Source organism: Nuphar pumila, unplaced genomic scaffold (genome assembly GCF_984573655.1).
Source record: "Nuphar pumila unplaced genomic scaffold, dmNupPumi1.hap1.1 HAP1_SCAFFOLD_184, whole genome shotgun sequence".
In the NCBI taxonomy this organism is placed as follows: domain Eukaryota; kingdom Viridiplantae; phylum Streptophyta; class Magnoliopsida; order Nymphaeales; family Nymphaeaceae; genus Nuphar; species Nuphar pumila.
This window is the reverse complement of record NW_028323206.1, coordinates 3,205-18,242: the sequence shown is the minus strand read 5'-3', so window position 1 is coordinate 18,242 and position 15,038 is coordinate 3,205. Positions and strand designations below refer to the sequence as shown.

General features: G+C 51.0%; 1 protein-coding gene across 1 annotated transcript; it reads left to right on the top strand.

The window, feature by feature from the left end:
- Window positions 1–11,856: 11,856 nt before the first annotated feature.
- On the top strand, window positions 11,857–12,291 carry LOC149810890 (putative tRNA 2'-phosphotransferase). Its single transcript, XM_089994095.1, has one exon. The coding sequence runs from the start codon at window positions 11,857–11,859 to the stop codon at window positions 12,289–12,291; it is 435 nt and encodes a 144-aa protein (XP_089850221.1).
- Window positions 12,292–15,038: the final 2,747 nt, after the last annotated feature.

Here is a 15,038-nt window from a genome sequence, read left to right as displayed (position 1 = left end):
ACACTGGTTGCTGGGATGATGGTAGGCACGAGCCCTCCTGTTGCCGCACCGACCTGCATTGCCATTTCATGTAGTCGTGATGACGATGATGTATCTTTTCACATCACTACCGCATCCACATGGACATTGGCAACTCCAAGAACTACTTGTCATGCATTGTGAAACTAACCAATGTGCGTGCAGTGCAGTACAAACATTGAAGTAGCCGCTTAATAGGCATGCAAGGATTCTGATCTGGAAGGCAGTTCTGCCAGCCGTTGGCACTGTTGGAGCACACAATGGCCCGGTCTATGACCTGAAGGGTCATACGTGGCCCTGTAGACTACCCTGTGCGCACGTTTATAACATGAACCTGCATTTTTTGTGAAACTGCCATCAATTGCTCAGTATGGCCTTGTCTTCTGCGCTACAAAACTGCAAGACTACCTTGCAGTTGCAATTTCTTGTCAACATTGCCCCAAGGTTGCAGTGATGGCAATGTATCTGAATACAGCACTGCCGCATTCATACCAACATCGCAGTAGGTATCTACACCTATCCATTGACGGTGCGCTAGGCCACACGAGGCTATTCACAACACTTGCCTGACATCTGCAGGATGCACGTTTTCCCACAGAGAATAGGACCTACGTAACCAGCTCGGAGAGGTGCGAGGACATCCTGCATACTCGGGGCAGAGACATGCCTGGCGCTGGCAGCAGTCCTCTGAATCATTGCTAGCGACAACACGCCAGCGTCGCCATCTGCAGGACGAGCAAACCACAGATCCCTGCGCACATGTGCAGCTGCTCGGAAAAGGAACCGTTGCTCGGTTCTGGATGTAACTGCCGCGACAGGTGTTACCTGCCACCCTTCCCATCGTACCGGGATGAGATTGTTGCCGACATTCCTCAATGTTCTCTACTGCTTATATAGAGCAAGGAGTAGACACACACATGAGACCAAAGTGGTACCCGAACAATACATAAATTGCATAAAGGAGACTTGCATCTTTCTTCTCTTCAGGCCCATTAGGTACGGTGCCTGAGCGTTGGTGATCCTGGGGCCGCAACAGTGTAGGCTCAAGGACCAACTGCCATCTTCCCCCTTTATACAACGCTCATGGCAGGCCGTAAAAGAAACGAAAAAGAAAAGAGATGCGCCAGTCCAAAGAAAGCGGCGTTTACGACGTGTGTAGCAGCGAGTGAAAGCACAGTAGCCTAAACAAATAACTATAACTTTGAAACGTCTGGAAATGCGTACTAGGTGGCAGGCCATACAGTTTGATATCTGGTGCCACGAATTCTCCTTCAAGTTGTTGCATGCTTGTTTGCATGAGTCACTGGTGCACATGCTCTTCAAGCAGCTACCATGGCGCTGTGAGTCGTTTGCAACCAGATATATCTATTCTTATTCTTTGAGATGGATTCCTTGATTCAATGTGACCAACGACGCCAATGTGTTGCCCATTGTCAGGCCGGCCCTCGGCGGCTTTCGGAGACCCAACTTTTGGAAGTGGAACGCACAATGTTGGAGCCAGTGTTCCGGGAGGTGCGTCCACATCTTGGCCCCTGCACAGCGTGTCCCCTGTATTTGATTTTGTCTGATGTAACATCAGCATCAAGCTGGACAGAGACCACCTGCATGGTTCACTACATTACAAACTGTCCTGTAAGTCAGCTCGACGTCCTTGCTGGGAGAATGTTGCCAACTTGCTACAGAAACGTACAGGGCGATACACTTCAGACGCCATCTCTGTCTACGGCGACCCTAGGCTAGGGCCTAGCTAGCGTGCCATTCGGCGATGCAATCTGACCTCTCGGAGCATAGCACAGTGTTTCGATTTGACGCTTGTCTCGCACGACGCGTTCACCTGCTCAAGGGCCAACCAGATCAATGAGATAAGGTGTAGGGTAATAACGTGATAGTGGGCTCGCTGCAATGCTGTTCGCGTTGCTGCTAGAGGCCTTGACTAGGGAACTTAGAGTACCTCTGCTCGTGGTCCCGAATATGAAGCGCCGTTGAGGGAAACATGCCCGGTCGGGTCCAGTGTGCTGGAGATTTGCAATCAAACGTGAACATCGTATACTACGCTTTATGAGCACTCTACATGTTAGAGCTCTCGGGTCGAGACAGGGTCGGTAGGTATTGGTGGTTGCGCTCTCGGCAGCATCAACGGTTTACAAAACACGGGCAACACACCTCTGGTAAAATGTCCCTGGACGTTTGTCCTTAACAGTCATATGAAATCTTCCAACATGCCGATCCATATTGCCCTATGTCTCTGAGAATACTTCGGAAATGCAGCAGGAATGATATGATGCTGTCGGCTGTTCTGGACTCGCGTCCAACCTAAACTGCTTGCGCGGTGTCGTGGTCAGAAGGGAAGTGACATCGTTCTCAGCAACAACAGGTTCCAGTCCATTCCTGTTACAAGTAACAATAGTCCCATCTTGCTTCAAATCAGGCTGGACACACTATGCGCACCGCCAAATTGCAACCAGCGCACTTGATTTGATGACGCAGCAAGCTGACTCATAATCGCCGACTAAGCCACTTACTGGCACCAAACATGAAAGTGTGATGTGGCGATACCCACAAACACAGTCCTTGTACCAATCAGTCGACAAGGTCTTGCTGGTGCATGCATGTGACTTCGCATGTACGCGTCTTGAGAGTCAGAGTGCAACCCGTCGCTTCATAGGGCGATGCTGATGCTGTTACTATAGCTACACAGCTCTGATCACGTCTCCGGCACGGCTGGTAGAAATGCGAATGTCTGCTTCGGTGAGGAAGAGCCAACAGGATGTCAAGCTATGGAACACTATCGCGCATCATGTAAAGCGTGTGATGTGCAATCACATCACAACCCCCACCTGCAACAGATTGCAATTCCTTACTGATGAAAGTCTCTGCTTCCAAAGATGCTTAGACTATTCGGCAGCGAGTGCAAGGATGAACAGGAAGCTGGTAAGCGGTTTGCAGACTGCGGAGGCTTTCACATGTCCGCGTATTGAATGATACAGAAGACAGGAAAAGTGAGAGCAAGCAGCTTTAGTTTCTGCTCCTTTGATTCGATTCCTGCATCACTTCTTTGCGCGGCGCCCTCGACCTGCAGGAGGCATAGCAGCAGTGCTCTGTTGGCTCGTTTTGACGGGAGCTTTCTGGCGACCCTGTTGACTCCATCCCGGCCCCGATTGAGTCGTAGGCGCCTGGATAGGTGTATGGCTGACGAACGAGACGTCGTCATCGTCGTCAATCGCCTCCTCCAAATCACTCCTCATGGTGTCATCGTCGCTGTCTAGGCCAGCCTCGGCCAGTTTGCTCTTCGCACGTTGAGCAGAGGGCCGTTGTGTTTGCCTGCAGATGTCACATTTCAGTATAGCTCCTTCCTCCCAAAATACGTTCTCTTCGAATCTTGTCCTCCAGAACATCTATCCACATGTACAGTGCCGGCCGAGAGGACTGCATCACCAGCTGTTGCATTTGAGTAGTTAACTAAAGAGGAAAGTTCACCCGGCGGCAGTGCCCAAGTCCTGAGCAGCCGTTCTATCATGTGGTAGTCGGGCTAAGAACAGCCTGCTGGTGTGCTGCGTATAAAATCTGCACCCACATCTGCCATCGCGTTTTTCCAGACCTGGTTGGACATGCAGATTCCACACACGGCTGGCACAGATGGACAATGTTGAAGGCAGAAGCGAAAACATATCGAAATGACTGTACAGTTCATCAACGTCTGGGAGAGTTCAAACAGGTCAAGCTTCATCCTGCGAGGTCATCATGTTACGAGCTTCACCTGGCATATCTAGAGAGACACATCCGCCCCAGCAGGGACAAACTGTGATGCAATGGACACACGCACCTGCCAGCAGCCTTTGTTGCTGTGCTGCCAGGCTGTGAAAGGAATGCATGCAGTGTGCTCTTGCTGGCAGGAGCGCTAGCTTTGGCACCACGACCCCTGGAGGTGCTGGCGCGGCCACGGGCGCTTGACGAGGCACCTGCCCCAGTCCCACCTCGACCGCGCTTTGCAAGAGGAGGCCGCATGCTGGCACCGGGTTCTTCTCCATCTCCTATACCATACAACGCGCTGAATATATGCATGTTCTGCTGAGTACAAGTGCATCTGTCGCTTGTGACACCCGACAGAGATGAGGCCCTGTTGTACTGCACGTTGCAAAAGCAGTACACTGCGACACACACGAGGGCCTGCAGTCTTTCGTGCGACTGTTCTTGCGACCATCTACGTGGAGTTTGCACCAGTGCAAAAAGACAAAATGACTAAGCACCATTGTTAGGGAAATCAACGGACAGGATGTTGAGAGTTTCAGCTCCTCACACTTCAAGAGTCGCAGGAAACCGGATCGGGAAGCACAAGGGCTGCTCGCAAGCGTCCAAGACGGAACCCGGCAGCTTCCACATGCTTATGCACTGCACTTGATTCCCGGGGTGTGAAGACATGGGCGGAAGAAGAGTTGAAAGCAAGGACGGAAGTGCGCAAAGAAAAACGAGACCGAGAACTGCAAACATTTGCAAGAGGTAGTTTCAGCCACGCGGTGGCTCGTTTGCATTGCCTCAGAATGGCTGACGCTGCCTCAAAAAGGCATCGTAGCTCTCGGTGGTCTGATTTGCAAAGGGGATGCAAACCGCCACGTCCTCCGTCCTCGTCCATGTCATCGTCGGACCCCCCGAGCCCATCGTCATGCGCAGACTGCTGCAATCGCCGGTCGGCATTTGCTGCAAACCTTGCATCTGCCTCCGCTTGCAGCTTCTTGCCCGCAGCGTGGATTGTGCTCATGACGTACATCCCGTCCTTGTCACCACCATCCTCGCCATCTGCATCCCCAGCCTCACGATGTTCATGGTAGCTAAGGAGGCGAACCCTTTGTAATACGCATGACTCATGCGGCATGAGTACAAGCGCATATTGAACGAATTGGTCCCAGCTTGTGGGAAGAAACCTGATTCAAGCACCATCATCATGATTGAGAGGACTGCAAGCTATATGTTGACAGGGTTCAACTGGCACATTAATTCATTCATGTGTTCAACGGTTGTTATTTTTACATTTCCTAGTTGCTAGCTGGATTATCAAGTCCCAAGCACCTCATTGGGTTGCCCATGACCATGTGGATGTGGTAGCGTAAAAAGACACATCACATCACATAGGCAACGACAGGGAGTAGTCAACAAGCAACCAAGTAAACACATTCAAAACATAACAGCTCATTGCACGTCAGCGATCGAGACAGGCAAGCCTGTCATGAACGCGCTGCCGCTCGCACGAGCCGAAACTTGAAGATACATCACCATCATCATCGAGAACACAGGCACCCAAGTATGCTGACAACACAGACCTTCATCAAAGGTGGATGTTGGCAGGGCGAGTGTCTGGGAGCAAGGAATCGGCCCGCAGGTGAAGAGGCTTGGAGCATGGAGAGCTGCAACTGGCGACCGCAACTAGTAGCGTTGGGTGCGGACAACATACTGTATGATAGCATACGCTCTAGGTCGCGGCCAGGAAAGCTAGCCTAACAATACAGCAGAAGACCGCACCCCGAGGCTCTGCAACTTGAGCTGCTGCAGCAGAGTCGTGAGTCACGAGATTGTTGAGGGCTGCATCCTGGGTGTCCTTGAGGGCCTTCTCAAACGTCTGCTGCAGGACGTTCTTCTCGTCCTTTTCGACAAAGCGCTTGAGGGCCTCGCCCAGGTCCTTGGCGGGCAAAATCTCAAGCTGCCCCGCAAACTCCGCGATCAGATCTTCCATGTGGCTCTTGTCGAGGGCCTCAGGCACAAAGTCTTTTGGATCTTGCGCTCCCGTTCCAGTCCTCGGCTTCCTGAACGCGGTGCTGCATCATCGTCAAGTTTCACGCCGCAACAGCGCTGCGATGAGAGGCATGAAGCAGAGTGATTCAATCAGTCAGATACTCTTATTCTGTACACTGAATACGAGTGGCTTAAATGAAGACTAAACACACTCAGGAAGCGCAACGGCTCTGCCGAGGGTATTAACCGGCGCCAGACCTCGGTACAATTGCATCAAAAGACATGACAGGGAAATGACACGGACGTGACAAGGGCATTCCCACTAGGCCATACCTGTCAGATGACTTTGCCCACAAGATGATATCTTGTGGGTTGGCAACGCGGTTGATGAACATCTGCCCAAAGCGCTGCGAGTGAATTGTGGAGTACCCTGTGTAGTCCACCCGTACACGAATGAGGGGGAGTTTGGGCTCCCGCACCTCAGCCCCCAAAGCGTCTACACTGCCTGCATTGGCTTGCTCCTCAAGTGACTCCTGGATTAAGTCCTCCACCACTTGCGCAAGCAGCTGCTCGATTTGCTTGTGGTTGCCTTGCTCTGCTCCAAGCTCTGCCAGTGACACCTGCAGATCTAGGCACCACAATCGGATGCTGGCTTCTGAGTTTTGCACCGCATGCTCGTCAACATTGCTTGATGACGATGTATCGTTTTACAGACTTATTGCATCCCCATGGACAATGGCAACTCCAAGAACTACTTGGGAATCAGTGCTATCGTTACCATCATCTGAGGCTAGCATACCTGGACCAGCCTGACCTACCATAACCTGACCTGACATGTTGCTTGGTTTGTATAAATCTCAGCAAGGGCAAAGCATCAGGGACTTTCACAGCTTCCAGACCTTGGAGTCCAGGCCTGGAGGTTGACCAACATGCTATAGGAAGTGGCACTGATGTGCCATGTTGGCTGACATGTAATGACAAGTGGCTGACACGAAAGGCCACTCCGGTTTACGTTCAGAGTGGTCATGCATGTCGCCTGAACACCGGTGAGATGCTGATGAGATGCCAACCGAGCCCAGACTCAAGACCTTCGCGTCAATTCGCGTCACTCACAAGGTCAGTAGGTACATTAGGGACACGTCATGATCATGTATCTTGTTTCTACACCATCGGTCGGATCCACGTGGACATTGGCAACCTAAGTACTACTAACTGCGAAACAGTACAGTGGTCAATGCGTCCGCACGAACAACTTCACTCAACATGATCAGCTTCAGTCAAATATGTTGTCGGGCAAAGCTGTGAAGTTTCTTCATGCATGCATTGTATTGACAAGCAAGTGAGCCTTAGTACTTTGGATATGCCGCTGAATCTGGCCGCAGAGCCATGCCAGACAAAGTAAAATTGAGGGATCGAAACGAACCAGGCCAGGCAGCAATTTGCATCAAATCCTTGGACCCCGCAACTTGTCTAGTGCCACTTTGTCCAATATATGGGAGTCCGAAGTTGCGAGGGTTACTTGCAATTCATCGTGCGCACAAAAGCTGCGGCATACTGCACTCTGGAAGAAGAGTGCAGTATGCCACGGCGCATCACACAAACACATATCTCGGATAGATGGCTCCGCATGGCCAGGGGACTGATCATGGTCCATGCACCTTTCAGAGGAAAGCAGAACTGAGCAAAGATTCGTACCGCATGCCACTTGAAAGGGCGAACCGACTGCAATGGCACCTGTGTCAGACGCCACTGCTGGTCGCAGATGTCAAGAAGGAAACACGCCTTTGGCTTCGATTCGGGCTCGCTCAACGATGTTGCGACTGTGGAACCGGGCTGTATCACTGAGAAGAGCCGATCAGCGTCCTTCGCACTCTCCGCAGTGGGCTTGCACTCGTGCTCATGTCCCCATACCACCTGGTAGCCATGATACTGTAGTGTTGACGGTGCTTGTGATGATTGATCACATTGCCATGAGTGAATGTTTGTGTTGCTCCGAAACTACATGCACAGGTGGAAAGACAAAACATGCACTGAAGAGCAAGTCCAGCCTCGCCCTCGCAAAGCATGGTCCATGATCATGATGATGATGTTTCGGGAACTCAGCATCGGCCTAAGTAGGGGCAATGGTATCATGTACCGGCGCTCTCTTCAAGGTTTAGCTCGTGCGAGCGGCCGCGCGTTTATGACAGGCTTGCTTGTTCCGACCGCTGACGTTCAATGAGCTGTATCACTTCGAATGAGCTGTCTTTGTTGCTTGTTGACTATTTCCTGCCATTATCTATGTGATGTAATGATGTATCTTTTACAGCAATACCGCATCCACAAGGACATCCAAGAACTCCTTGGTAATTAGTGCTGCTGAACAAACATAAGTGGATGCATGCAGGCACGTGGACATCCACAACCTTCCTGATATCCACCTCCTTGCAGAGACCTCATTCAATTCTGTCAGCCTTCTGGCAACTGGATCGAAACAGCTGACAAAGGTCAAAGTACGCGTCAGAGTCAGAGCATCTGACGCTACATCGCCCATGCCCAACCTGGCTTGCTGTTAGAAGCTGAGTGTTGGCCAGCAGCAAACACTCGGTGACAGGCGAGGGGGCGAACAGCCAGCAGAGAATACAACTGGAGCGAGCAAGAGATGCTTGGGATCAAGTCAGAATAAAGCGGGTGGGAGGCCTCACCAGGTCGAGCCAGGCAGGCAAGAAACGGTCTTGAATACTGCGGGCCTTGTTGTTGGGGCCAGTTTTATAGTGCTGCACGCGGTTTTGGTGCAGGGTGAAGATGTTGAACCATGCATCGGCATCTTCAGCTGGCCTCGCCCATTGCACCTGGCCCGGCAGTTGAAACGACCTTGCCAAACGCTCCTCCCGCAGAAAGCCGAGACCATACAGAGCCACCTTTGTCGCGCCCTGGAGGTATTGGCTGCTGTGAACGCTACAGCTATCTGAGATATCACCGCTGAATGAAGCAACAGGCAGCACACATTGCTTTAAAGTGCTTGCCCATCCACATGAGCAAGCGCAACCTTGCCGTGGCCCTTCTCAACCAATGATAGCGATAGCTTCGGAGCACCAGTCACTCAATATCACGAACCTCGCCAGCTCAGGACATCAGAAAACATCAGGGTTTGGCATTATCACTCAGTCTTCACTCTGCGTGGCATTTCGTAACGTTCTTGCCATTGCAAATACGGCAGCGAATGTGAGCACGCTGCAAAGGCAATGACGGGCTGCCTTTGAACTAACACTTCAATTCGCAGTAAGGCGACGAACTGTTCATGTTCAGCACAGAGGTGAAATGACACATGCCGATCGTGGGCTGGTACGCTCAGGTGTTGACCAATGCAGAAGCAGGCCTATATGAAGCGGTGCTAATGCCCGGATTGATGCGTGTTTGAAACCTCTGCTTCGGTGCTCCGCCAGAATGGGTTTCGACCCCCGACTTCGATCCCAAAACACATGCGTTTTCGGGCATCTGGGCGCGACAAATGACAGGGTCTTGTGAAACACCGCTCTGCTTTCTGTGTGGCTGCATGGCAGTGGCAGTGTCGTGCCTGAGACACAAAAGCGGGCATCCTCAATGTCCTCGCTGCTGACACCTCCAAGAGCAATGCTATTTATTCAGCACCACCCATACGCTGCTCAGCGTACCTTTGTGATAAGGAGAGGCTTGAGAGTGACGCGCCCAATGTCGCCGTCGGCCTCCCTTTCAAATGTGTGCTTGCCAAAGTAGTTGACGTAGTGAATGGTCGACAGAATATCAATTGCTGACAGGTTTTCTGCACCTGCCGGATCGTCATGATTACCATGAATCGTGAAGACTGGAAGCCCCACGTTCAAAGTGCTGCTCTGTGTGATGTCAACGCCAGACACGAGCTCTTCCGGGTCGCTCACCACCTGCAACGAGTGCGAGACAATGGTGGAATGTTACTGCCGAGGCAACCTTCTGAAAAAGCAACCGAGGTGAAAACATCGATTCAACGCACATGCACAACGTGCAACATATACGCTACTTGCGACATGCGTGATACGCGATTTGTGGCATGGGTGTGGATATCTTGAGCCGGCGGCTTTCGGCAACCAATAATCTCCGATCCATTGCTTGTCAACACGTGTACAAATGAGCCCGGACTGCCATCCTGCTGTGGCCGGACGCTTACACTTTCGACAATGCATCTTCTTACGCTAGCGCATCGTGGCGTGCCATGCGCGTGTTGCGCGTCGCTGTCTAATGGCAACATGCTCGTAGCACAATCGTCTTTTCCTTACGTGCATCCCGTCTGCGCGGGCGCACGTTTCAACGCACGCACGCGCATGCACTCCCTCAACCGTCGGTAAAAACAGGATTGATCTTGCTGACACGCACCCGGAAAGCGATAGGATCATCGCCAAGGCAATAGCGGTTTAAGATATCAAGGCACTTGACTAGCGTGCTGCGAGACGGCTTGTTCTCGTGGAAAAGATCGCCACCCAATAGGACCAGGTCAACATGCGCCTCCTTAGCGCATTTGAAGACCTCTTCGAACGCATCGAACGAGTCTTGCGCTCTCCATTCATCACGCTCCCACACACCCTGCAATGATGATTCGTGAAAAATGTCACTTGAAGGAAAATTACCGCACAAGGTGTCTCAAGAAACCCAAATGATCCAAGCGATGAATGAGAAGTCACGCAGCGAACGTGCGCATCACGAAAAGCATATTGTGGCTACAGGGGTGCGCGTGCCCAGGAAGAAGAGGGTGGTGATGAGAGGTACCAGATGGTTGTCAGTGGAGACCATGACACGCAAGATGTCGCGTGCATCTGGTTCTTCGCTCATCGTATTCGTGAATCGCGCAGGGCTCCACCTGTGTTCCCAAAATCACATACCGCAAAAAGTTTAAAGCGTTGCCATTGGACGGAGCCTGAATGCGAGCGAGTTGCACCCAGACTAGCCCGGAACTGTGTAAAGCACCCTCGGCAATTAAAATCCCGTACCACTCTAAAACCTAAGTCAGGATTGCACATGCCGAAGCTCAAGCGCGATTGGTATAACACGATCTCTAGGGATGAAAGTGTCAATGTTGCTTCTCTGTGTGAGTAGCGATGTTTCAGTGAGCATAGTAGCACCCACTGCATTTCCGCTTGACTAATGCTGGGTTCGAAGTAAGCCTATCAGGGTTCGAAGCCTATCTAGAACGGAACACAGCAACCATCATTATGACGGTCATAGAGAACAAATGAGAGATGCGCTGCAAGCGTTGCATCGGTTATGTCTTGTGCTTACTTGAAATAGCTCTGAAAAGCATTATTACACCCCGATTCACTCAGTACTACGGGCAAGTCAGGGTTTCGACATGAGGGACGAGTGTTCACATACGCACCAAGAACTACCTACCATGAATCAGCCTGCACTAGTGAGACTTTCCAAAAGCATGTCAAAAGCTCTACGGCATCATCCTCCTCCGACGATGGATTCCAGCGGATGGGTGGCAGTCGCAGACTTGGTTTCCCACATGAAGCAGAGGTCTGACATGGCAGCAATAAAGATGGTTGTGGAAAATGATGCAAAAGGAAGATTTGAGGTGAGCGCATTCTACCCCGCATTAATAAGCAAGAGCCAATGGCAGTGGCTTGGCACCCACGACGACTTTGCTCAGAAGTTACCCTGGGTTAACCTTGCACCAAATGTTTCTGGTGCGAGCACGGGGAATGTGAAGCACTCCTTCTTTCCAACAAACAATCAGGCAAACACCGTCCCATTCTTCCATGTGAAATTGCAGCAATGTTGGCCTTCAGTGTGAAATGAAGCAAGGCACCTGTGGTACTCTCCTGCGTGGGTGGGATATATCTTCAGTAGCATTACAGGAGACCACAGGATAAATTGAATTGATGCATTCGTTCTTGCATCTTGCGTTTCACACGGGAAGACAGACGTGCCCTCAGCATCCAGTCCTACTTGCTCGTTGATGATGCAATGTGGCAGGGTGGCGGCAAGAGCTTTCAGTGCAGTCTCCCCCAAAGCAACAGATTGCATGAAGACTGCTGCCGTGCGGCATGTTTGACACCCGACATATATATATATATATATATATATACTTTTTTTCATGCTTGCAAGCCCCACTGAAGTTGGATGAGTTGGCAATTGCAGTTGGATGAGAATCATCAACCACCTCGAATCAGAGCAACGCAAGGACACTCTGTTGCTTTGGACGCACCATTGCTACAGCCTGTGACCTCGGCCTCGCAAGTGCCAACTGCAATACACATCACTAGTGCTGAGGCATGGCGAACGATTCAGCAAGATGGCTTCCTAAGAAGGATGGCCCGCACCCACATCCACTTTGCCACGAAACGGAGCCTTGCCCGCGTCAACACTTGGGCAACTGTATATTTGAAGCTGAACGTGGGTAAAGCCTTGATGGATGGCGTACCATTATTTCTGTCAACGAACTCCGTCCTGCTTGTGGAGGGACCTCTCCCTGTTGATTATGTTGAGCAGGTTGCTGCAGATGAGTTTGAGAGCACTGCTGACCAAGTGTCAAGCTGCCATGACAGGCCCTTGTGATTGTAAGGGAGTACAATGGTAAGGATTAACGGTGAAAATTGAACATGACGGGATTCTGGGTGTCCAAATGCTAGCCAATTTAGTCATAGCTTTACCCCCTCAACAATGATATATTCTTGATTGATCAAGCAATCGAGATATGGGTTCGAGTATGTATTATCACCAACCATGCAAGCAACGAACCCCTTCATCAAGCCAAACACACCTGCAAATGGTTCATTGGTGAGCAGAAACGTACTGGAGTGAGGACATGGGCATGTACACGTTCGCAATGACAACAAATGGAAGCATAGGCAGGCCAACATGCAAACACCGCGCTGCATTACAACCATTCTGAGAAGAGCACATTGTGTCCATGGTGAATCAGGCACTGGCATCCATTCCTCTGCCGCCACGCTTGTCCTGGTTTTCGAGGAACCTAACCTGCTCAGAACCAACCCCTCCAAAGCATTTTGCCTAGAGTGCAACCTGACATTCAAAAGACCAGCGCCACCCAAATCAGGTACCTTCCGCATTTGCAAGAGGCCACACACGCAGAGGCGCTCTGGAGAGAACCCACAATGTACAATACATGCTTACCAGTGGCAGTGTACACATTACATTGCTACCGCGCCATGCTTGTTGCATGCATTGCACGAGCGAGTTCGGTCATCCGCATCTGCCCAAATACATATAAGAGATACACTACAGACAATGAAACCGTAACAATGATAAATAGGCCAAGATTCGACTCGTTCCATTTGTTCTTTAGGATGACCCCTCCCAGCGCCCATAGTGCCAAGCCAGCCGGCACCATCGTGAGCGCTACCGCCATGTTCTGCCCCAGAACATTGGCGAAGGGTGCTGCGTAGGAGAGGACCACCAGGTTTGACACGTACATCATCGTTATAATCTTCGCAATACCAGCGACCACAAACACCTGGTACGGCTTGATCAAGTCCTGGAACGGCAGCGCAACCACTCTGGGGGATCCGCTCGTGCCTGCGGCCCCACTATCGCCAGCGACTCCCCCTGCAGCCACCGGCGACTATTCAAAGCATCCAGCGCGTGCGAAAGAATTACCTCTCACCAAGTTTCACGCGTCTTTCATCGCCTCTCGTGCAGCCACGAATCTTTGGGACAAAGATACGAGCATCGTGGAGCGTGCAAATGAAGATAGATATACAACATGAATTACAAGAACAAAATTGCACAGCCTGTAGCACTTTCCGGTGGAGAAAAGGAGCTGCAGCGGTTTTTGAATACGATGTGTTTGGGTTCAAACATTTGCGCGTACCGAAACGCCAGTCCACGCAACATGTGACTGCCACGAAAGGAGAGAAATGCATCAACCACACATGAGAACTTGGCTGCTCAAAGAATCGTGACGCAGAGTGGTGTCCCTCGCGAGGAGTATTGACACCAACCGCACCTTCGCTTTCGGGCTGTCTGGGACTTGCCGCCTGGCATCGAGCAGTTCGCTTAACGTATCGAAAACTCGACACTTCTCTGTGACTGTAAACGCTAGTGCTTAACAAACGGCTCGACACCGCGGAGGCCATGTTGAAGAAATTACAGCTGGATGTGATAGGATGTGAAAAGCGTTTATTTGAAGTCCATAAATGTGAATCATTACGCTGGATCAAATACGGTCGAAAGTCTTCATTTCCTTGCTGTAGGTCATTGCTGAGCATGTACAATAATCTCTTGGGACTGATAGATATCTCTGAGATACATGACGTACAAGTAACGTCGTAAAGCTTGATCACATTCCCGACAGGAACCATCTGCAGGACATGATTTAGCCCAATGACATCAGAGATGTCGGTCTCTTGACAATGGTGCTGGCCAAATTTTCGACCAGGCAGCGCGAATTTTATCGCTAGATCTCTGCGCAATAAATGATGTTCTGCGACCTATTGTCACACCGCGATATGCATTGTACCATTACTTTCCATGCATGCAGTTAGGGACAATGTGTGAATTCAATTGTATGAAGCATTTGCTTTCAAAAAGCATTCCGATTGAACAAACCCATAATCTCAGCTGGTGCCATTTTACATTGAAGTCTTCCTTCATGCATCGTTGAGTTCCAGCTCTCCAGCGATAGACTCTAGTGCCTTTCCAAGGATTCCATGCCTACTCTCACAGAGGTCACAGCCCTTGATATCCTCCGGCTTTGCCTGCTGTGAGTTAGATTGTTCCCATGTGACGATATCTCTAACAGGTTATGGGTCCGTACGCTCACTGGGCTTTCTCCGCCGCCGTTGATTAGTATGCAGCGTAGTTTAGCGAGGAAGTCTCAAGCGACACGGTGTATGCTAGGCGGTGTATTATGAAAGAATCTGATTCAAGGCGCGATAAACGACTCTGCGCCCTTGGTGAAGGCGTACGCTGGCTTGCTCGTCAGAAGCCAATTGCAGCACCTGGGGACCTGTCCACCAAAGACACCCGCAGCCCGCGCGTCAGCGGAGCCTCATCTGATATTCACTTCATTTGGGAAATACACGGCACTGTGCCGAGGCTGTTTCCCTGGGCCGGACCATAGAGGCTACAAGTTGTACCTCGGTGATCCTCCCACCAAACACAAACGCAGCCAACGCGTTAAACGCATCATATAATTGTGTGACAGCGCTACCTGAACTAGACTTCGCACCGGCGCAAACGCCACTGCTGCAAGAAGTTCACGGTCAACCCCAAGTTTCATAGTTTCATACATGCCAGTCGCACATCGGATAGCCGCAGACGCATAAAGGCGTCATCAGTGG